General features: G+C 43.9%; 2 protein-coding genes across 3 annotated transcripts; both read right to left on the minus strand.

Annotated features, from left to right (window-relative positions):
- Positions 1 to 2301: 2301 nt before the first annotated feature.
- On the minus strand, positions 2302 to 13209 carry LOC311126283 (uncharacterized protein). 2 transcript variants are annotated; one of them, XM_084200291.1, is made up of 6 exons: positions 12728 to 13209; positions 11201 to 11269; positions 9912 to 10063; positions 7705 to 7765; positions 3636 to 3871; positions 2302 to 3506 (listed from the first exon to the last, which is right to left on the minus strand). In XM_084200291.1, the coding sequence occupies exons 1-6, from the start codon at positions 12950 to 12952 to the stop codon at positions 2729 to 2731; spliced, it is 1521 nt and encodes a 506-aa protein (XP_084056417.1). In that variant the 5' UTR covers positions 12953 to 13209; the 3' UTR covers positions 2302 to 2728. The 2 variants fall into 2 exon arrangements, with proteins under 2 accessions (XP_084056417.1, XP_084056418.1); XM_084200292.1 differs by lacking the exon at positions 12728 to 13209 and having other exon boundaries at positions 11189 to 11271.
- A 1138-nt stretch (positions 13210 to 14347) lies between these two features.
- On the minus strand, positions 14348 to 21217 carry LOC311126282 (EEIG family member 2-like; the record flags this gene model as incomplete). The annotated part of the gene is made up of 6 exons (XM_084200290.1): positions 14348 to 17643; positions 18011 to 18074; positions 19404 to 19540; positions 19786 to 20014; positions 20221 to 20316; positions 21111 to 21217. Coding segments are annotated over 6 exons (676 nt in total), but the record flags the coding sequence as incomplete, so codon positions are not given.
- Positions 21218 to 22290: the final 1073 nt, after the last annotated feature.

The following is a 22290-nucleotide window of genomic DNA, read 5'->3' on the forward strand; positions in this document are numbered from 1 at the left end:
AAAACTGCACATTTTAAAGTGGCCTTTTATTGTCAACAGCACAAGGTGCACCTGTGCAATGATCATGCTGTTTAATCAGCTTCTTGATATGCCACACCTGTCAGGTGGATGGATTATCTTGGCTAACGAGAAATGCTCACGAACCGGGATGTAAACAAATTTGTGCACAAAATGAGAGAAATAAGCTTTTTGTGCATATGGATCTTTTATTTCAGCTCATGAAACATAGGACCAACACTTTACATGTTGCGTTTATATTTTTGTTCAGTATATATGACAAAGTAGATTTATCTTTATTGAAGAGTAATACATCTGGCTGTGTTTTCAATAACAGAGGATTTATAATGTACTATGTGCCATTGTCTTGACTCTTTATCAAGAGATACGTTCAGATAAACTCTTAATAAAAATTATCAAAATGCAAAACTTTTTCACTTTCATTATTTCAAAGTCATTGTCAAAATACAATATACAAAGTACTCAAATAGCCCCCTTTCATTGATGTAGATATAGTGCCTTCGGAAAGTATTCAGTCCCCTTGACTTTTTCCATTTTGTTAAGTTACAACCTTATTCTAAAATGTATTAAATAAACAAAATTCCTCATCAATCTACACACAATACCCCATATTGACAAAGCAAAAACAGGTTTATAGACATTTTTGCAAATGTGTTAAAAATAAAAAACATAAATAGTTTATTTACATAAGTATTCAGACCCTTTGCCACGAGATTTGAAATTGAGCTCTGGTGCATCCTGTCTCCATTGATCATCCTTGAGATGTTTCTACAACTTGATTGGAGTCCATCTGTGGTAAATTCAATTGATTGGACATGATTTGGAAAGGCACACACCTGTCTATATAAGGTCCCACAGTTGACAGTGCATGTCAGAGCAAAAACCAAGCCATGAGGTCGAAGGAATTGTCCGTAGAGCTCTGAGACAGGATTGTGTCGAGGCACAGATCTGGGGAAGGGTACCAAGAAATGTCTGCAGCATTGAAGGTCCCCAACAACACAGTGGCTTCCATCATTCTTAAATGGAAGAAGTTTGGAACCACCAAGACTGTTCCTACAGCTGGCCGCCCGGTCAAACTGAGCAATCGGGGGAGAAGGGCCTTGGTCAGGGAGGTGACCAAGAAACGAATGGTCACTCTGACAAAGCTCCAGAGTTCCTCTGTGGAGATGGGAGAACCTTCCAGAAGGACAACTATCTCTGCAGCACTCCACCAATCAGGCCTTTATGGTAGAGTGGCCAGACGGAAGCCAATCCTCAGTAAAAGGCACGACAGCCCGCTTGGAGTTTGCCAAAAGGCACCTAAAGACTCAGACCATGAGAAACAAGATTCTCTGGTCTGATGAAACCAATATTGAACTCTTTGGCCTGAATGCGTCACGTCTGGAGGAAACCTGGCACCATCCCTACGGTGAAGCATGGTGGTGGCAGCATCATGCTGTGGGGATGTCTTTCAGCGGCAGGGACTGGGAGACTAGTCAGGATCGAGGGAAAGATGAACGGAGCAAAGTACAGAGAGATCCTTGAGGAAAACCTGCTCCAGAGGACCTCAGACTGGGGCAAAGGTTCACCTTCCAACAGGACAACGACCCTAAGCACACAGCCAAGACAGCGCAGAAGTGGCTTCGGGACAAGTCTCTGAATGTCCTTGAGAGGCCCAGCCAGAGCCCAGACTTGAACCCGATCGAACATCTCTGGAGAGACCTGAAAATAGCTGTGCAGCGACGCTCCCCATCCAACCTGACAGAGCTTGAGAGGATCTGCAGAGAATGGGAGAAACTCCCTACAGCGGTGCCAAGCTTGTAGCGTCATACCCAAGACTCAAGGCTGTAATCGCTGCTTCAACTAAGTACTGAGTAAAGGGTCTGAATACTTCCGTAAATGTGATATTTCCGTTTTTTTATTTTTTAATAGATTAGCAAAAATGTCTAATAATCTGTTTTTGCTTTGTCATTTTGGGGTATTGTGTGTAGATTGATGAGGGGAAAAAACTATGTAATAACTTTTTGAATAAGGCTGTAACGTAATAAAATGTGGAAAAAGTCTAGGGGTCTGAATACTTTCCGAAGGCACTGTATTTATTTATAACGGGGACAATGAACAACAATGGGGTGTGATGCCCTTTATTACATGGTAGTCCATTATTTTAGTCATTTAGCACACTATGGTAAATCCATTATAACCATGGCAGATTACTAGATCTGGAAGCGCTTTTAAGAGGAGTACTTGTGTAACTGAGTAAGGAATTACACCTTTAACAAATCCACAATCATCCCACACAATGTCTCCTTTTGTAAAAGTCGTTTTATTAGAAAACAAAATGCAACAGAGCACTTAACCAAACACAGCACAATATCAGTACAGCTCAGTGCATGGTACAAATTCAACTTCGGAGCTCTGTAGGATTTAAAACATTCTTAGACCCGTATGTACAAAGCAATTTGGAACTTTCCAGAGACAAAACCAAGAAAACCGTTTAAAAAAATTAAAATGCATTTTTTTCCTAATTCAACCGCCTTGAGTGAAAAGTAACGCTGGTCTAGAAAGGGATGAGAAAGATCTACATAAAGCAACATTACGTTGGCCAAAGACAAGTCCAGGTAGTTTTTCGTGCTAATGTTTTTTTCTTCTTTTAATAATACGTGACAGACTACACTATCAAGTAAAACAAATGAATGAAGAGAGAGAAAGACAGAAAAGAAGAGCTGTGACGCTAAGGGGACTCGGCCCTAGTGCTCTGTGCCGTCCTCTCTCCCCTCTCGGTGCTCTGGCTCCTCCTGCGCTCCCTGTGTTTCCCGTGTTCTTTCCCGTTGCTGGGCTCTCGTGGCCGGTGGCTCCGCTCTTTGCTGCGGCTGCGTTTGTGTGAGCGCTGCTCCCCCTCCCCCCTCTCCTGGCTGCGCTCGCTCTTCCTGCTCTTCTCCTTCTCCCCCTCCTCGACCCTGCTCTTGCTCCTGCTCTCTTCTTGGACTTCTCCTCTCTTCTTGGACTTCTCCTTGTGTCTCCTTTCCCTGCTTCCGCTCCGACTGGAGCGCTTGGCCTTCCTCTCCTCCCTGTGCCCCCTCCTCTCCTCCCGGTCTTCTTTGTGTCTCCTGTCCTCAGTCTCTCCCTTGCTCCGCTTGTCCTTGGACCTCTCCGTCCCTCTGTCTTTGTGCTCCCTGTCCTTCCTCCTGCTCCTGTCGTTCTCCCCGCCCCCCTCCCTATCTTTCTCTCTTTCTTTCCGCTCTCCCTTGCGTTCCCTGCTCCTGGACCGTCGCCTCTCCCTGTCCCTCTCTTTCTCCCCCCTCTCTCCTCCTCCTCCTCTTTCCCTCTCTCTGTCTCTGTCCCCTCCTCTCCTGTCCCCGTCCTTACCCTCCCTCTCCTTCCTCTGGCGGTCACGTTCCCTCTCCAGCTCGCGGTCGAAGCTGGGGCCGTGGCGCTCTCGTTCGCGGTGGTGGCTCCTGCTCCTCGACCGTTTGGGAGACCTCCTGGGGCTTGGTGTCCGCCTGGGGCTCCTGACCATAGAAAAACAGAAACAAACCTAAATATCAGCCTCATTAACAGCAAGAACCCTCTCTCATTGACAGAGATGTGATCAACATAATATAGAATATTATCCGGAATGGCTTTTCTCCATTTCCTACCGGGAGCGTCTACGCCCTTCTGTGGCCCGTCCCTCCTCTAGCACAGGTTCTTCTGTCTCCTCCACCTTCTCGGGAACCTTCCGGGGCCTTGCCTTCATCTGCGTGTCAATCATCTTCTGCACAGGCACCGGGATGCGTGGGAAGAGTGTGGAGAACCACTCCAGCTTGGTGAGGAACGACCGGACCATCTCTCCGATGGTCATAACGCAGCCACCTCCGGCCTTCACATCCAGCTCCTGAGAACATAGAGGGGGAGGGGGTATTGAAAATGTTATTAACACACAGACGCAAAACAGAACTACAAAAGCCATTGTATTCATTATCATATTTATTCAGCATATCTTCCTAGTCCCTTGTTTTTTTAACACTTGCCTCCATGACTCAATTAGAAATCAAATATAATTTGTGATGACCAAGTACTGAACCTTCACCTCTGTTTTCATCTAGCTTAATATGCTCACATATCAATCCTTATCATGTGTTTGCTTTATAATTCAACTTAGTGCCTGATGCTGACTATAGGAAATAATAGTATGGAAATGGAAAAATGGTTTCTCTCATCTAATCTGTCTGGCTGTCCTGAAAAGTCTGTACTTCCACTGTGAGCTTTCTTACACAACGATATATGTTATCAAAATAATTGGGAAAAACCCTGGGGTGCATCTCAATAGTTTAAAGTCCTCTCCTCATCTTGTTTCCTCCATCTGCACAAGCATTAAAAGAGGAAGTAAAGATGGGGGTGAAACAAGGAGAGTAAGCGACTTCAAACAATTGAGATGGATCCGTAGACAGGCAAAAAAGAAGGGTTTGAAGGAAAGTTTTTTGCTTCCTCCTTCCTAGTTCTCTCTCGACAGTCCAGGGAGACGTTGGCCACAGTGCAAGTACAGAGTAGAGGCATGTAGGTAGGTGCACACCAGCTACATAGAGACCAGGTCTGAATGGGTAGAGAACAGCCGTTTTGCACTCACACACGCAAACCAACAGTGCTGAGAGATACATTATCCAATTCACCTGCTGCGCAAGGGGCATCTAAAGAAGAGAACATGGGAATTAGCCAGTTGGGTAGGATGTCAGAGGATGTCAGGTTAAAATATTGCATCAGAACAAGAAAGTAGGCCTGGTTGCACAGTCTGACAAACAATATCCAGCCAATTAAAGGTTTGAATGCATAGAGAGGATACAGCGCATTCGGAAAAAAATTGATTAAATTATTTATTCCCCCTCATCAATCTACACACAATACCCCATAATGACAAAGTGAAATCTGTTTTCTAGAAATGTTTGCACATTTATTAAAAATAAAAAACAGAAATACCTTTTTTACATAAGTATTCAGACCATTTGCTATGAGACTCGAAATTGAGCTCAGGTGCATCCTGTTTCCATTGATCATCCTTGAGATGTTTCTACAACTTGATTGGAGTCCACCTGTGAAAAATTCAATTGATTGGACATTATTTGGAAAGGCACACACCTGTCTATATAAGGTCCCACAGTTGACAGTGCATGTCAGAGCAAAAACCAAGCCATGAGGTCGAAGGAATTGTCCGTAGAGCTCCGAGACAGGATTGTGTTGAGGCACAAATCTGGGGAAGGGCACCAAAAAATGTATGTAGCATTGAAGGTCCCCAAGAAAACAGTGGCCTACATCATTCTTAAATGGAAGAAGTTTGGAACCACTAAGACTCGTCCTAGAGCTGGCCACGCGGCCAAACTGACCAATCAAGAGAGAAGGGCCTTGATCAGGGACGTGACCAAGAACCCGATGGTCCCTCTGACAGAGCTCCAGAGTTTCTCTGTGGAGGTGGGATAACCTTCCAGAAGGACAACCATCTCTGCAGCACTCCACCAATCAGGCCTTTATGGTAGAGTGGCCAGACGGAAGCCACTCCTCAGTAAAAGGCACATGACAGCCCGCTTGGAGTTTGCCAAAAGGCACCTAAAGGACTCAGACCATGAGAAACAAGATTCTCTGGTCTGATGAAACCAAGATTGAACTCTTTGGCCTGAATGCCAAGCGTGACGTCTGGAGGAAACATGGCACCATCCCTACGGTGAAGCATGGTGGTGGCAGCATCATGCTGTGGGGATGTTTTTCAGCGGCAGGGACTGTGAGATTAGTCAGGATCGAGGGAAAAACGAACGGAGCAAAGTACTGAGTTCCTTAATGAAAACCTGCTCCAGAGCACTCAGGACCTCAGACTGGGGCAAAGGTTCACCTTCCAACAGGACAACGACCCTAAGCACACAGCCAAGACAGCGCAGAAGTGGCTTCGGGACAAGTCTCTGAATGTCCTTGAGAGGCCCAGCCAGAGCCCAGACTTGAACCCGATCGAACATCTCTGGAGAGACCTGAAAATAGCTGTGCAGCGACACTCCCCATCCAACCTGACAGAGCTTGAGAGGATCTGCAGAGAAGAATGGGAGAAACTCCCCAAATACAGATGTGCCAAGCTTGTAGCGTCATACCCAAGAAGACTTGAGGCTGTAATCGCTGCCAAATGTGCTTCAACAAAGTACTGAGTAAAGGGTCTGAATACTTACGTAAATGTGACATTTCAGTTTTTCTTTTTTATAAATTAGCAAAAATGTCAAAACAATCTGTTTTTGTTTTGTCATTATGGGGTATTGTGTGTAGATTGAGGAGGTGGGAAAAAACTATTTAATCCATTTTAGAATAAGGCTGTAAAGTAATAAAATGTGGAAAAGGTCAAGGGGTCTGAATACTTTCCCAATGCACTGTACATCTATAACAAGGTTCTCCTCAGAAAATTGTTTAATTGTATTAAAGGTGCTACACATAGGATTTCTTTGCATTGTAATTTCAGAAAATGTCCTTAACATATCTGCCGCTAATAGTGGAATGATAGTGTTTCACAGTATTACTTACCCACCAGTGTTGTGACTGGCTGTGATATAAGCTGTTCTGACTTTGTGGCTGTGTTATCTAGTGGAAATGGCTGTCATTTCCTGTTTGCAAAAATTCTACACCGTTTCCTCAATTTTAGTTTATCTGAGAAAACAAGCCCTGAATAGTGTAGGGAATCATTGTACCATCTAAATCACTGTGAAATGTATTTTCAATATAAAAAATATATAGTTTTTACAGCTGTTTGAAGCTGGTGGACCAACTGAAAGTAAATATTTCACAGTGACCTAAATGGTACAATGATTCCCTACACTATTCAGGGCTTGTTTTCTCACATCAACTGAAACTGAGAAAACAGTGTAATAATATAATAATAATAATAATAATAATAATAATAAGAAGAATGTAGAATTTTTGAAACCAGGAAATTAGCGCTTTCCACTAGATAACAAAGCCACAAAGTCAGAACAGCTTTCCCATTTTGACAACAGATGCCACTCCGGTGGGAAAAGTCAACAGGCGAAAATCACAGCCAATCACAACACTGGCAGGTAAGTAATACTGTGAAACACTATCTTTCCACTATTAGCGGCAGATATATTATGGACATTTTCTGAAATTGCATGGCTAAAACTCCCCGGAAAATCCTATGTGTAGCCCCTTTAAGTAGGCGGGTGTCAGAGAGAAGCAAACGAAGAAAGGGATTTATGTGTTGAAATGTACGTGTTTGTGTTCAAAAGTTGTATTTTCAAATAAAATGTGTTAAAATGAGAATATATATACATTTTTTAAGATATGTGAGGAGGTGGGGCCTGGGAGAAACAACGTTACACATTTCAGTGTAAAATGTCAAATTGTGCAAATTAGATTTTATAAATTGAGTTTGTGCAACAAGTCCTGATTGCATCTTGGCAAACACAAAGGGCATGCCTTTAGTTAACAGAATTTGACTGTATGGTTCAACTCCACGTCAAATATACTTACCCTGACAAAAACAGGCAGCAGAGCAGAGGGAATGACCTAACTACTCAATTTTGCGCAGGGTGGGGACTGGGGACAATTAAGCCAAATGAAGGCAAAGGTGAAAAATCAGCTCTGAGCATCACAACGAGGAGAGAACTGAGAGCCAACAGTTTGGATCATGCCAGACTTGTTAGTGAAAAGTAGAGAAACATGAAAGTATTACCCGTGTGGACATACCTCCTCATCATCCAGGAAACCATCATACCAGTCCACCAGGTCCGCAGGGGGCTGGGTGTATCTAGAGGAAGAAAAACATATAATACACTATGGGCATCCCATTGAATAACACATGTAGACGTCTTTGACTTCTGCCTGCAGCTTGACGCCGATGTTAACTATCTGAAGGTAGATACTGTTTTTACATTGACATTTTAGTCATTTAGCAGACAGTCTTATCCAGAGCGACTTACAGGAGCAATCAGGGTTAACAAACTTCCTCAAGGACACGTCGACTGATTCACCTAGTCTGCTCGGGGATTCGAACCAGAAATATTTTGGTTACTGGTCCAATGCTCTTAGCCGCTATGCTACCGACTGCTGTATGTGAATCAGATTTTCCTCTGCGACTTGTTATATAACATCAAAAGCTCAACAAAGTACAGTTGAAGTCGGAAGTTTACATAGGGTTAGTCATTAAAACTTGTTTTTTCAACCACTCCACTAATTTCTTGTTAACAAACTATAGTTTTAGCAAGTTGGTTAGGACATCTACTTTGTGCATGACACAAGTAATTTTTCCAACAATTGTTTACAGACAGATTATTTCAGTTATAATTCACTGTATCACAATTCCAGTGGGTCAGAGGTTTACATACACTAAGTTGACTGTGCCTTTAAACAGCTTGGAAAATTCCAGAAAATGATGTCATGGCTATAGAAGCTTCTGATAGGCTAATTGACATAATTTGAGTCAATGGGAGGTGTACCTGTGGATGTATTTCAAGGCCTACCTTCAAACTCAGTGCCTCTTTGCTTGACATCATGGGAAAATCAAAAGAAAATTGTAGACCTCCACAAGTCTGGTTCATCCTTGGGAGCAATTTCCAAATGCCTGAAGGTACCACGTTCATCTGTACAAACAATAGTACGCAAGTATAAACACCATGGGGCCACGCAGCCGTCATACTGCTCAGGAAGGAGACGGGTTCTGTCTCCTAGAGATGAATGTACTTTGGTACGAAAACTGCAAATCAATCCCAGAACAGCAAAGGACCTTGTGAAGATGCTGGAGGAAACCGGTACAAAAGTATCTATATCCACAGTAAAAGAAGAAGCCACTGCTCCAACACCACCATAAAAAAGCCAGACTACGTTTTGCAACTGCACATGGGGACAAATATCGTACTTTTTGGAGAAATGTCCTCTGGTCTGATGAAACAAAAATAGAACTGTTTGGCCATAATGACCATTGTTATGTTGGGAGGAAAAAGAGGGTTGCTTGCAAGCATCATGCTGTGGGGGTGCTTTGCTGTAGGAGGGACTGGTGCACTTCACAAAATAGATGGCATCATGAGGAAGGAAAATTATGTGGATGTATTGAACCAACATCTCAAGACATCAGTCAGGAAGTTAAAGCTTGGTCGCAAATGGGTCTTCCAAATGGACAATGACCCCAAGCATACTTCCAAAGTTGTGGCAAAATAGCTTAAGGACAACAAAGTCAATGTATTGGAATGGCCATCACAAAGCCCTGACCTCAATCCTATAGAAAATGTGTGGGCAGAACTGAAAAAGCGTGTGCAAGCAAGGAGGCCTACAAACCTGACTCAGTTACACCAGCTCTGTCAGGAGGAATGGGCCAAAAATCACCCAACTTATTGTGGGAAGCTTGTGGAAGGCTACCCGAAACGTTTGACCCAAGTTAAACAATTTAAAGGCAATGCTACCAAATACTAATTGAGTGTATGTAAACTTCTGACCCACTGGGAATGTGATGAAAGTAATAAAAGCTTAAATAAATCATTCTCTCTACTATTATTCTGACATTTCACATTCTTAAAATAAAGTGGTGATCCTAACTGACCTAAGACAGGGAATTTTTACTAGGATTAAATGTCAGGAATTGTGAAAAACTGAGTTTAAATGTATTTGGCTAAGTTGTATGTAAACTTCCGACATCAACTGTACCTCTCCATTCCAGGAAAGGACATGTAGTTAATTCAACAGCACATTAATAAAGAGATGCCGGAACAAAATGGTATCATTTAGGACTGCAACTAAACGCTGCAAAATGGCTGCTGAGCATTTCACAAAGAGGTTGCAACCCATTAGGGCAGGGTGAGTGAAATGCATTTACAGCCAAATAAAAAAAGTCCAATAGGTCCTATCCCTCGAGCAAACATTTGCCTTTTACATTAACCAAAATGTAAAAGAGGCGTGCGTACCTTATGTACATGAAACCAAGTGCTCTGATGTAGGGCGAGTCGTTGTGAGTGATCAGTCCCATCACCTGTTTGCGGGTCATCTTGAGGGTAAACAGCTTATACAGCAGGCAGAAGGCAGTGGACACAATGCCACCAGTCCCGACTCCACGCACCTGAGAACAACAGAGGTTCATGTGTCAGACGGTTCGATTTTTGGGATCAGTGTTCCTAACATATATCTGAAGTAGACCTCTGAGTTTTGGGGGGAATTCTTAACGGTTTTCAACATGGTCCTACTCCACAGCTAAGTTAAGTGTGCTGCTTGCGTTTGTCATCTATCAACTACTGACTTTTGATGCATGCATGTACACTACCGTTCAAAAGTTTGGGGTCACATAAAAATGTCCTTCTTTTCGAAAGAAAAGCAAATTTTTTGTCCATTAAAATAACATCAAATTGATCAAAAATACAGTGTAGACATTGTTAATGTTGTAAATGGCTATTGTAGCTGGAAACGACAGATTTTTTATGGAATATCTACATAGGCCCATTATCAGCAACCATCAGTCCTGTGTTCCAATGGCACGTTGTGTTTGCTAATCCAAGTTTATCATTTTTAAAAGGCTAATTGATCATTAGAAAACCCTTTTGCAATTATGTTAGCACAGCTGAAAACTGTTGTGCTGATTAAAGAAGCAATAAAACTGGCCTTCTTGAGACTAGTTGAGTATCTGGAGCATCAGCAATTGTGGGTTCGATTACAGGCTCAAAATGCCCAGAAACAAATAACTTTCTTCTGAAACTCATCAGCCTATTCTTGTTCTGAGAAATGAAGGCTAATCCATGCGAGAAATTGCCAAGAAACTGAAGATCTCGTACAACGCTGTGTACTACTCCCTTCACAGAACAGCGCAAACTGGCTCTAACCAGAATAGAAAGAGGAGTGGGCTACAATAGCTATTTACAACATTAACAATGTCTACACTATTTCTGATCAATTTTATGTTATTTTAATGAACAAAAAAATTGCTTTTCTTTTTAAAACAAGGTAATTTCTAAGTGACCTCAAACTTTTGAACGGTAGTGTATGTGCGCCTAACTAAGTTGCTCTGGATAAGAGCGTCTGCTAAATTACTACAATGCTGACATTGTTTTGCGTATGTGATGCACTTATGAACATGATTTGGCAGAGAATAGCTTCTCTGGTCAGGATGTAACTTAGATGGATTCTACTGACAGAGTGACCGTTACCCCTATCACCTGGGAGATAGAAACAGGGGAAGGCAAAAGGCACGTACTTTCTAACTTACCCCTCCGCACATTCCAGTCTGTCCTGCAGTCTTCCTGCTGCCTTTCTCCCAGGGCTCAACATGAGTCACCTACGGAAAAAAATAACGCGGTGACCCCTTAATGATGCTAAAATCAACGCATTTGAATCACATTGATTGTGGAGTTGGTTACTTCATTTGTTGGCGGCCTTAAAAGCAAAAATTTTGGCCACAAATTACAAATCCCATTTCGGCCAAATATGTTATGATGATGTTGGATTGTATGGTGTGACCGTGCAATTTATTACAGATCATCAGTCAATTTAACTTGAAAACAGCTTATCAAATCAAATAATGTAATCTTAAGGAGCCTACTGTTACTCCTTATATTTATTTTCAGAGGTAGACTGGCTCTGGCAGCCAAAACAGCCAGATACTCCATCTATATGTGAATCAATTGCGATACGGTTCTAGAAACATAAAGCCCTTTACTTTCCTATCACATCAAAATCATTTCACAAATGCTAAATATATACTTACTGCACACTGTTTTAACAGGCTTTATCACAGTTGCAGCCTGGCGGCCTTCTTCCGTTACACACAGGTGTTATACACAGGTGTTCGGATGCCTACTACCATGCTAGAGTGACTAATGCTACTTCCTGAACCAGAGGTAAACAACAGACTTCTGCAACCTGATAGGCTGAACACAATATGCACCATCCGGGACTAGCATTCCTAGGCATTAGCCACTCTAGCATGGTGGTGGAAAATAGTGTTTCATAAAGAAAGTACACACATTTACCCCGTTTTGTTTTACCGCCTTCTCGCCATTAAATCGCGACATGGCGACATTTGCCAGCCTTTGGGCTAGTTCGGAGCATGCTAAATAGCTCATTAGCACAGGTGGTCGCACAATTTAACCTTTTGCTTTTTAAAAATTATTTGTGGTTGAAATGAAAAATAGCTACGTTCTTTATGTTTCAAAAACCGTAACGTTACCGTGAGCGATGCGTGTTCACGTTCAGACTGAGCGTGCGTCGGGGCTACAATAATACCCCGGAGAGAAGATATCTTCATCATACTAATTAGGCGCTAAATGTAGTTAGTTAGCGTATATTAATAGGGTGGCATAACACTAGTTACACAGTTTACATGACTGGCTAGCCAATTATATAATTAACTAGCCAGCTAAGCTAACATTAATTCCAACACAATTTTCAATTATCCGCAGTCCGCTTAACAAGTTAATTACAATACAGGAAAATATAGAGGTTTGCTAGTTAGTTACATAGCTAGCTAACGTTGCAACCCGCTCAAATATGTAAACAGAACAGAAAATAGGGTCCGCTTAGCGGTAGCTAGCACGCTAGTGAAGTCAGTTAGCTAACCAACACGTTAGGAACCATTGATGATACTGCCAAATTAATAACGTTATGAAAAACAGCGTTAAGCAAAGCTAGCTACCTGCCGCTGAATAATTTAGCGAGTTAAGTTGGCCAGTTACCCATACATTTAAACAGTTACCTAAGGTAGCTAACCAACTGTAGCTAGCATCGGTCTGGTTACCTTGAAATATATTTCATCCACCACCTCATGGTAGGTTTTCAGTTCATAGAGCTGAACCTTGAAATATGGAGATGAGAGCACGTTGGTGAGAACCATAGGGTTCAAGTTCATAGTCTTTTCGTTGCCCCAGAGAGGCAAGTTGTTGCCATGTTTTCCAGGGTTAGGGCCAATCTTGTTCACAGCCTGTCCTTGTTGCTGACTCCCGGCTACAGTGTTGTTGGCCATAATGCGAGGATCCCAGGCTGTCGATCCACAAATGCGGGAAATTAGCCGCTATCTGCTAACGCTAGCTAGCTTACACAATCGATGCTTCTGACTATAACGCCATTAAAGCGCGTTTTGAAACCGTCAATAGTTGCTGTAAACTATGTTCTACAATAACCTAGGGCTAGCTTATGGCCCACAAAACTCTACTTTCTAGATCTGTCTGGCTAGCTGAGCTTCTTCGGCAACTGTAGGACAAGATGGCACGCACGTAACTGCCGCTGCCGGGAGAAGACCGGAAAAGGCAACGAACACCGTTCGTCCAATGAGTGACTCGTGAATGGGCACCAAAGTACAGTAACTGCAACAGTGATCTTTGACTCACTGCATTCACTGATTGATGAGCATGCAATGATAGTTGTTTTGAATAATTTATTGTAATATATCATAGTAATACATTTCATTATGTTTTTCTCCTGTCCTGTGTATTTGGGGCAGAGGAGGAGACGTTGAATATGTCATATTCTCATCGTCTCCTCCTCTGCCCAGATACTGGTTCAACATTGGGGTACCTACTGTCTTTCATAATTTGTATACGTTCAGTCCTAGGTGTGTACACAAGTAATCTGTCAATCTTTGATTTATGCCTACTACTCTTCCACCATTTGAACACATCCACCCAGTTTCATGTGAGTCTGTCATTATTGGACAACTACAGCTTATATCATGAAGTCTGGGACCTTATTACACATGAGGTAGGGTTGCTGGTTGATGAGCATGCAGTATTCTCTGACAATCCAGTCATGCAAATCCCTTCTCCCACATATTCTAAAGCTGGGGTTAAATACAGTACTTCACTGCATGTATCCATTCCTCCCCTCCTTACTATAATATATGGGCCTTTTTACGCTGCAAAAATTGGGCTCAGCATCCCATTTACAATCTATTGTTGCAGCTCTGTGTTCCAGGAACGTTCCCTCCCTACCAGTGATAGTATATAGCCACGGTAGCCAGCCATATGTCCTCTGGTACTTTGTAAGCATCTCACCCAGAGGCAGGGCTGCCAGACTGGCGGTGACGAGCAGCCTTGACCGCTTTCTCAACCCCAACATGAGCTTGTGTTGAGTACTACTGACAGGAGTTATGTAACAGCTCTCTGAGCCAGCATGGATTCACAGTTTCAATATCACTAGCCACTTTTGGAGCATCCATCCATCAATATTCCCATCCCATGGGACTGAATTAAGTACTAGGATATCTACTGTATCGAAAACAAGAAGAAAAAAAATCACCATGACAACATACATCATTCATTTGGGTTTTGTAGCTGCCAGGAAGGAAAAGTGGCTAAAGTTTAGCAGGGGATAGGGAAAAATAACAAAAGCTATTGAGCGAGAGCTGTTGTTTCTTAAATAAATTGAATTGTTTTATTTCTTTACACAACAACACAGCATGTGTGTTTGTGAATTGGGATACAGTAATGAAATAACAATCTTCCAACATTTAGGACATTGAACAATGTGGGACCTGCACTTGCAACATCATTCTAAAGAAATAACAAAACAAAACAAAACGTAGGATACCAACATAATAAAGGTACATACAGTACGATAAGGGTATGAATTGGACAAACAAGGAAGTCATTAAAAGTTTAACATAATGAATATCAGAAGAGCATTCTTTCTCTAATTTATTCCCGTAAAAACATACAATCACAAGAACTAGTCTGAATGTGAAGTTGAATGAGGCAACACTTACATCATGGATATAACAAACTCCACAAACAATATTTCAACAAAGCACTGAACAAGACAAACATTTATAGAAATGTCATGTTTGGCCTTGCAGATACTTGATGGTTGGCAGGACTCTAACATTCTGGTTTGACCGCTGTACTTGACTGACTCCATCTTCCCTTGAGTGAACCTGTCCTTGCCCCACTTTCCACTTTCAAAACGTCAACAATGTTTACTGTCCCTAAATCAGTTTTCCCTCCTACTTACTAGGAGTTGTTGCTAGGAGTGCCTGCTGTTGTATCAAAATAAACTTTCTGAAAAAATAAACGTCTGACTTGTTTTCGGTCCAAGGAGGCTTCTCTCCCAATACAATTTTGTATATCAAAGCAACACAGTGTGAACTGAACTGTTGTCAGTTTTGGGATCATAGAGCATAGTACATTTACTATATAACCATTTTTGCTGAGGATTCGAAACCCTAATCCTAATCTACAGCTACAAGGACATCTTCTTCACCTTCATCTGATGTTGGCACTCCTCCTCCTCCCTCCCTCGCTTTCTCCTCCTTTCATCACTTCATCGTAAGGAGCCAAGCAGCAACACCATCTGGCACTTATATCATTTCTCTGCTCAGAATCTTAATAATGTTATTGAGTTAACGATGTTCTTGCCTCTTGAGTCTCCATGTATAGCTAAACAGACGTGTCAGTTCATCTTTGTTCAGTTGACAGAATAGGGCACCTGTAGGTCGGTGATGTCAAAGTGTATAGTTCTTTAGTCCGTTTTAAGGTCCTTGTGGGAAATGAAACCAGCTCATCGCCACACTTTGTCAGTTAAAACACCTGTGTGTGTGTGTGTGTGTGTGTGAAACACTACACATTTTACACAGTGAACATATCAAGCAGCAACATACCAAACAATAAAACAGTAAATTACAACATACCTCCCAGAGTAACCTAGAACCATTTGGAAGGATTTGTCTCATATTTTAAAAAAAAGAGCCCTTTTTGTTGTGAGAGCACAGCATTCTCCTACTTATATAAAAATACGTCTTCATTGAACATAAGGCCAGCAGAATTGAAAGTCTAACCTCTCTGGGATGAGAACATTATACCACTCTGCACAGTTTAAGTGCAACAGTACTCAATATATACAGTGCATTCGGAAAGTATTCAAACCCCATCCCCTTTTCCACATTTTGTTACGTTACAGCCTTATTCTAAAATTGATTAAATAAATTGTTTTCCTCCTCAATCTATACACAATACCCCATAATGACAAAGTGAAAACAGGTTTTTAGAAATTTGTGAAGATTTATAAAAACACAGAAATACCTTATTTACATAAGTATTCAGACCCTTTACTATGAGACTCGAAATTGAGCTCAGGTGCATCGTGTTTCCATTGATCATCCATGAGATGTTTGTACAACTTGATTGGAGTCCACCCGTGGTAAATTCAATTGATTGGACATTATTTGGAAAGGCACACACCTGTCTACATAAGGTCCCACAGTTGACAGTGCATGTCAGAGCAAAAACCAAGCCATGAGGTCGAAGGAATTGTCTGTAGAGCTCCGAGACAGGATTATGTCGAGGCACAGATCTGGGGAAGGGCACCAAAAAAATTCTGTAGCATTGAAGGTACCCAAGAACATAGTGGCCTCCATCATTCTTAAATGGAAGAAGTTTGGAACCACCAAGACTCTTCCTAGAGCTGGCCGCCCGGCCAAACTGAGCAATCGGGGGAGAAGGGCCTTGGTCAGGGAGGTGACCAAGAACCCGATGGTCACTCTGAAAGAGCTCCAGAGTTCCTCTGTGGAGATGGGAGAAACTTCCAGAAGGACAACCATCTCTGCAGCACTCCACCAATCAGGCCTTTATGGTAGAGTGGCCAGACGGAAGCCACTCCTCAGTAAAAGGCACATGACAGTCCACTTGGAGTTTGCCAAAAGGCACCTAAAGGACTCTCTGACCATGAGAAACAAGATTCTCTGGTCTGATGAAACCAAGATTGAACTCTTTGGCCTGAATGCCAAGCATCACGTCTGGAGGATACCTGGCACCATCCCTACGGTGAAGCATGGTGGTGGCAGCATCATGCTGTGGGGATGTCTCTCAGCGGCAGGGACTGGGAGACTAGTCAGGATCGAGGGAAAGATGAACAGAGCAAAGTACAGAGAGATCCTTGATGAAAACCTGCTCCAGAGCGCTCATGATCTCAGACTGGGGCGAAGGTTCTCTGAATGACCCAGCCAGAACCCGGACTTGAACCCGATCGAACATCTCTGGAGAGTCCTCAAAATAGTTGTGCAGCGACGCTCCCCATCCAACCTGACAGAGTTTGAGAGGATCTGCAGATAAGAATGGGAGAAACTCCCCAAGAAGCATCGCTGAAGACTCGAGGCTGTAATCGCTGCAAAATGTGCTTCAACAAAGTACTGAGTAAAGGGTCTGAATACTTATGTAAATGTAATATTTCAGTTTTTTTTTAAAGATAAATTTGCAAAAATGTATAAAAACCAGTTTTTGCTTTGTCATTATGGGGTATTGTGTGTAGATTGAAAAGGAGAAAAAAAAAACAATGTAATACATTTTAGAATAAGGCTGTAACATAACAAAATGTTGAAAAAGTCAAGGGGTCTGAATACTTTTCCAATGCACTGTATATATGTCTCAATATATCCTCCTCTTTCATCTCATAGTTATTGAACAAGTTGTCATCATGAACTTCAGGTCACCTCCTGGCTTCAATCCTAGGGGGGCAGCAGGCTTACACAGGTTCCGCACATCTGACCTGGACTCCCATTGGAACGAATGTTTGTCCTGCATAGAGGTGAGACCGCTATTGCCCTCTGTCCCCCTCTCTGTCCCCCTCTGTCAGACCCTGTGGTGTTGTGGCACCTTCTCAGACACACATCCGCTCCCCGGGGGCTAGCGTTTGATCACCACCTGCTCGTAGGGCCCAGCCCCAACCCTGAAAGAGAACGCCACACACGTGTTATTATCTAACCAGCCAAAAATCACACCAAACAAGTGAAAGGGTGTTACCGAAAAACTCTTCACAACAAACAATCACATTCTATGAATCACCTATTGTAACGATTGGCCCTTGTGCATTAAAGGGATAGTGCAAGATTTTGACAATTAAGCCCTTTATCTACTTAATGGATACATGTTTTATGCACTATCCCTTTAAATGAAAATCTCGTAGGTTATCTGTTATCAGTGATTCAGTGACAGTGATTGTTGCTAGGAGTGCCTGCTGTTGTGTGTCCCTTATAGTCATTCGATCTCTATGGTGTCACGCACTTTCTGATGCATTAGGTAATAATGTCACCCACCTGGTGTGTTGGCTTCCCAGCGCCGTGCTTCCACCAGGACCAACAAACAGCCTGAGCCCCTCCTCTGTAACACACACAAACAAGATACTGTCAATCAACGCAAGGTTGCCGCGCTGCTAAAATGGCTCATGGTTGTTTGCTAAGCGATCTAAAAATAAGTGGCTATTGACGAGCATTCTTTACTGTGAGAGATACAGGGACTAGAGGGGCTTTACTGTGAGAGGGAAAAGGAGTGGAGGGGCTTTACTGTGAGAGAGACAGGGAGTGGAGGGGCTTTACTGTGAGAGAGACAGGGAGTGGAGGGGCTTTACTGTGAGAGATACAGGGACTAGAGGGGCTTTACTGTGAGAGGGAAAAGGAGTGGAGGGGCTTTACTGTGAGAGAGACAGGGAGTGGAGGGGCTTTACTGTGAGAGAGACAGGGAGTGGAGGGGCTTTACTGTGAGAGAGACAGGGAGTGGAGGGGCTTTACTGTGAGAGGGAAAAGGAGTGGAGGGGCTTTACTGTGAGAGGGAAAAGGAGTGGAGGGGCTTTACTGTGAGAGAGACAGGGAGTGGAGGGGCTTTACTGTGAGAGAGACAGGGAGTGGAGGGGCTTTACTGTGAGAGAGACAGGGAGTGGAGGGGCTTTACTGTGAGAGATACAGGGACTAGAGGGGCTTTACTGTGAGAGGGAAAAGGAGTGGAGGGGCTTTACTGTGAGAGAGACAGGGAGTGGAGGGGCTTTACTGTGAGAGAGACAGGGAGTGGAGGGGCTTTACTGTGAGAGATACAGGGACTAGAGGGGCTTTACTGTGAGAGGGAAAAGGAGTGGAGGGGCTTTACTGTGAGAGAGACAGGGAGTGGAGGGGCTTTACTGTGAGAGAGACAGGGAGTGGAGGGGCTTTACTGTGAGAGAGACAGGGAGTGGAGGGGCTTTACTGTGAGAGGGAAAAGGAGTGGAGGGGCTTTACTGTGAGAGGGAAAAGGAGTGGAGGGGCTTTACTGTGAGAGAGACAGGGAGTGGAGGGGCTTTACTGTGAGAGAGACAGGGAGTGGAGGGGCTTTACTGTGAGAGAGACAGGGAGTGGAGGGGCTTTACTGTGAGAGAGACAGGGACTAGAGGGGCTTTACTGTGAGAGGGAAAAGGAGTGGAGGGGCTTTACTGTGAGAGAGACAGGGAGTGGAGGGGCTTTACTGTGAGAGAGACAGGGAGTGGAGGGGCTTTACTGTGAGAGAGACAGGGAGTGGAGGGGCTTTACTGTGAGAGAGACAGGGAGTTGAGGGGCTTTTAAAGAACTAGAAATGTGTCAACTGAAATAGCTAATAAAAAAGTCCATATTCTGTTTATATTTCACTAGCTAAAACCAAAACAAGGTAAAGGGGAAGCAAGTGACCATAGCATGGTGAGCATACCCTCAGCGCTGGAGTCCAGCAGGCCGTGGCTGAAGTCTTGGCTCTGGAGGATCTTCTCCACGATGTCGTCAGCGTCTACCCGCGTGGCGTCTACTCTCTTCAGTTGACACTCCACCGAGCTCTGCTTCACTGGATGCCTGAGAGACACACACACAAACACACACACACACACACACACACACACACACACCACGTATGCACACACAACATACACGCACGCACGCATACACACATGCACGCACGCACGCACGTGAGAAAGAAAGCAGGTGTGGATGAGCTGGAGCATTGCCAGCAGCACCATAACAGACTATTATCCTCTTCTGATGATTACATCATGATCCTCTGTTGAAAGGTCAGATATCAGTGAGTGTAAAGATATTACCTGCTGAGTCTCTCCGAGGAGGTGGGGAGGTGTTCAGGCACGGGTGAGCAGGGACAGGTGACAGAGACAGGAGGTGTGGAGTGGGCCTCCCTCTCACCCCTCTCAGCCCCTCGGTCCACGCTGGGTTCAGGAATGCTGCTGATGCCCGTGGAGGCGGAGCCCGGTGAGGGGTTCCTCTTGTGTGTGAGCTCTGACAGGCTGGAGGAGCGTGAGTGACCTGAGCTATAGCCTATGGGGAATGAGTAGGCAATATTACGCTCCACACAACAGAGACAGACACTTAATGGGAACAGATTTCACAACCACAAAGATAACTCTGAGGGCAAGGTATGGCTTTTCAGACATTCATACATACTATTCATATCTTATTTAATTAATAATAGGTCATAGCCTTTTCTAATGAACATCTGGTTCAGACGAGGTGTGTGTAGATACCTGAGACTTTGGACTGTTGGCTGGCGTAGCTGGATGTTCTAGAGTGGCCACAGGCTCTCGGCTCATCAGGAACAGACACACACTTCCCTGGGGGCTCTGAGCAGCACAACGTTAGGACAACATCAACACAACATCAGCACAACATTAGCACTAATGATTACTGATTAACCGGGTTCAATCCTGCCATACTGCCGTAAATCAAATCAAAAGTGTCCAGAGCTGGCGGGATGTGTGTGTGTGTGTACCTGGTACGGGGAGGCAGGGTATGTGTGTGTGTGTGTGTGTACCTGGTATGGGGTGGCAGGGTGTGTGTGTGTGTGTGTGTGTACCTGGTATGGGGAGACAGGGTGTGTGTGTGTGTACCTGGTACGGGGAGGCAGGGTGTGTGTGTGTGTGTGTGTGTGTGTACCTGGTACGGGGAGGCAGGGTGTGTGTGTGTGTGTGTGTACCTGGTACGGGAGGCAGGGTGTGTGTGTGTGTGTGTGTGTGTGTGTGTACCTGGTACGGGGAGACAGGGTGTGTGTGTGTGTGTACCTGGTACGGGGAGGCAGGGTGTGTGTGTGTGTGTTTGTGTGTACCTGGTACGGGGAGGCAGGGTGTGTGTGTGTGTGTGTGTGTACCTGGTACGGGGAGACAGGGTGTGTGTGTGTGTGTGTGTGTGTGTGTGTGTACCTGGTATGGGGAGGCAGGGTGTGTTTGTGTGTGTGTGTGTGTGTGTGTGTGTGTGTACCTGGTACGGAGAGGCAGGGTGTGTGTGTGTACCTGGTACGGGGAGGCAGGGTGTGTGTGTGTGTGTGTGTGTGTACCTGGTACGGGGAGGCAGGGTGTGGGTGTGTGTGTGTGTGTGTGTGTGTACCTGGTACGGGGAGGCAGGGTGTGTGTGTGTGTACCTGGTACGGGGAGGCAGGGTGTGGGTGTGTCCCCTCCCTTTCTGTCTTCGTAGAGACACTCTGCCTCTGCCTGCTGGATGCCCAGTTTCATGGCTGTGGACGGTGGCCTAAATGGGACACAGGGACATTGACAGTCACATCACCTGCTTTCAGTGACCCTGGCCCACTTTACAACCCAAACCCAACACCCCACCACACCAGTTCCAAACCAATTCCCTACCATGTACGGTTGTTCGTTGGTTTTAGTCTTTCCATTCGTTTGTTCATACGGTCATTTTAAAGTCAGTGGCTAAATTGCATCAATATATCTTATACAACCATCATACATACAACCTTTATGGCATAACATGGCCCATCCCTTCCTATTAACAACCTTATCAATGACTGCAAAGTTCTACACTAGTGGACATTAATCATACCCTATGAGAAGTACTGATCTGTAATAAAATCCTAAAAGGTTTTCATGAGCTGTACTTCTGGTTAGCTGAGCTTCTGCTTTCATCTTTAATAACCCCACTTTTACAACACAGGAAACCACCATGTCTCTCACTTCTTCTACAACACAGGAAACCACCATGTCTCTCACTTCTTTTACAACACAGGAAACCACCATGTCTCTCACTTCTTTTACAACACAGGATCCTAGGATGTCTCACTTATTCTACAACACAGGAAACCACCACGTATCTCACTTATTTTACAACACAGGAAACCACCACGTCTCTCACTTCTTTTACAACACAGGAAACCACCACGTCTCTCACTTCTTTTACAACACAGGAAACCACCACGTCTCTCACTTCTTTTACAACACAGGAAACCACCATGTCTCTCACTTATTTTACAACACAGGAAACCACCACGTCTCTCACTTCTTTTACAACACAGGAAACCACCATGTCTCTCACTTATTTTACAACACAGGAAATCACCATTACTCTCACTTATTTTACAACACAGGAAACCACCATGTCTCTCACTTCTTCTACAACACAGGAAACCACCACGTCTCTCACTTATTTTACAACACAGGAAACCACCATGTCTCTCAGTTCTTTTCTTTTTCTGATGAACGGGGCTAACTCATGAGGGGAGAGGGGGTGGACTAAAATGATGTAGATGAGGCAAAATGAGATACAGGGAGAAGGAGAGAGAGAGACAATGGGAGAGAGAAAGTTAA

Source organism: Coregonus lavaretus, assembly GCF_964263955.1.
Source record: "Coregonus lavaretus genome assembly, contig: HAP1_SCAFFOLD_4016, whole genome shotgun sequence".
Taxonomy (NCBI): Eukaryota; Metazoa; Chordata; class Actinopteri; order Salmoniformes; family Salmonidae; genus Coregonus; species Coregonus lavaretus.

Bases quoted from the DNA above. Each gene is read 5' to 3' on its own strand.
- LOC311126283 (XM_084200291.1), bottom strand. From the start codon at position 12,952: ATGGCCAACAACACTGTAGCCGGGAGTCAGCAACAAGGACAGGCTGTG. The intron at 10,064-11,200 runs GTAAGTTAGAAA...TGTTGTTCTCAG, and splicing joins AGACTGGAATGTGCGGAGGG to GTGCGTGGAGTCGGGACTGG. The intron at 7,766-9,911 runs GTACGCACGCCT...TTCTTCCTCTAG, and splicing joins CTTGGTTTCATGTACATAAG to ATACACCCAGCCCCCTGCGG.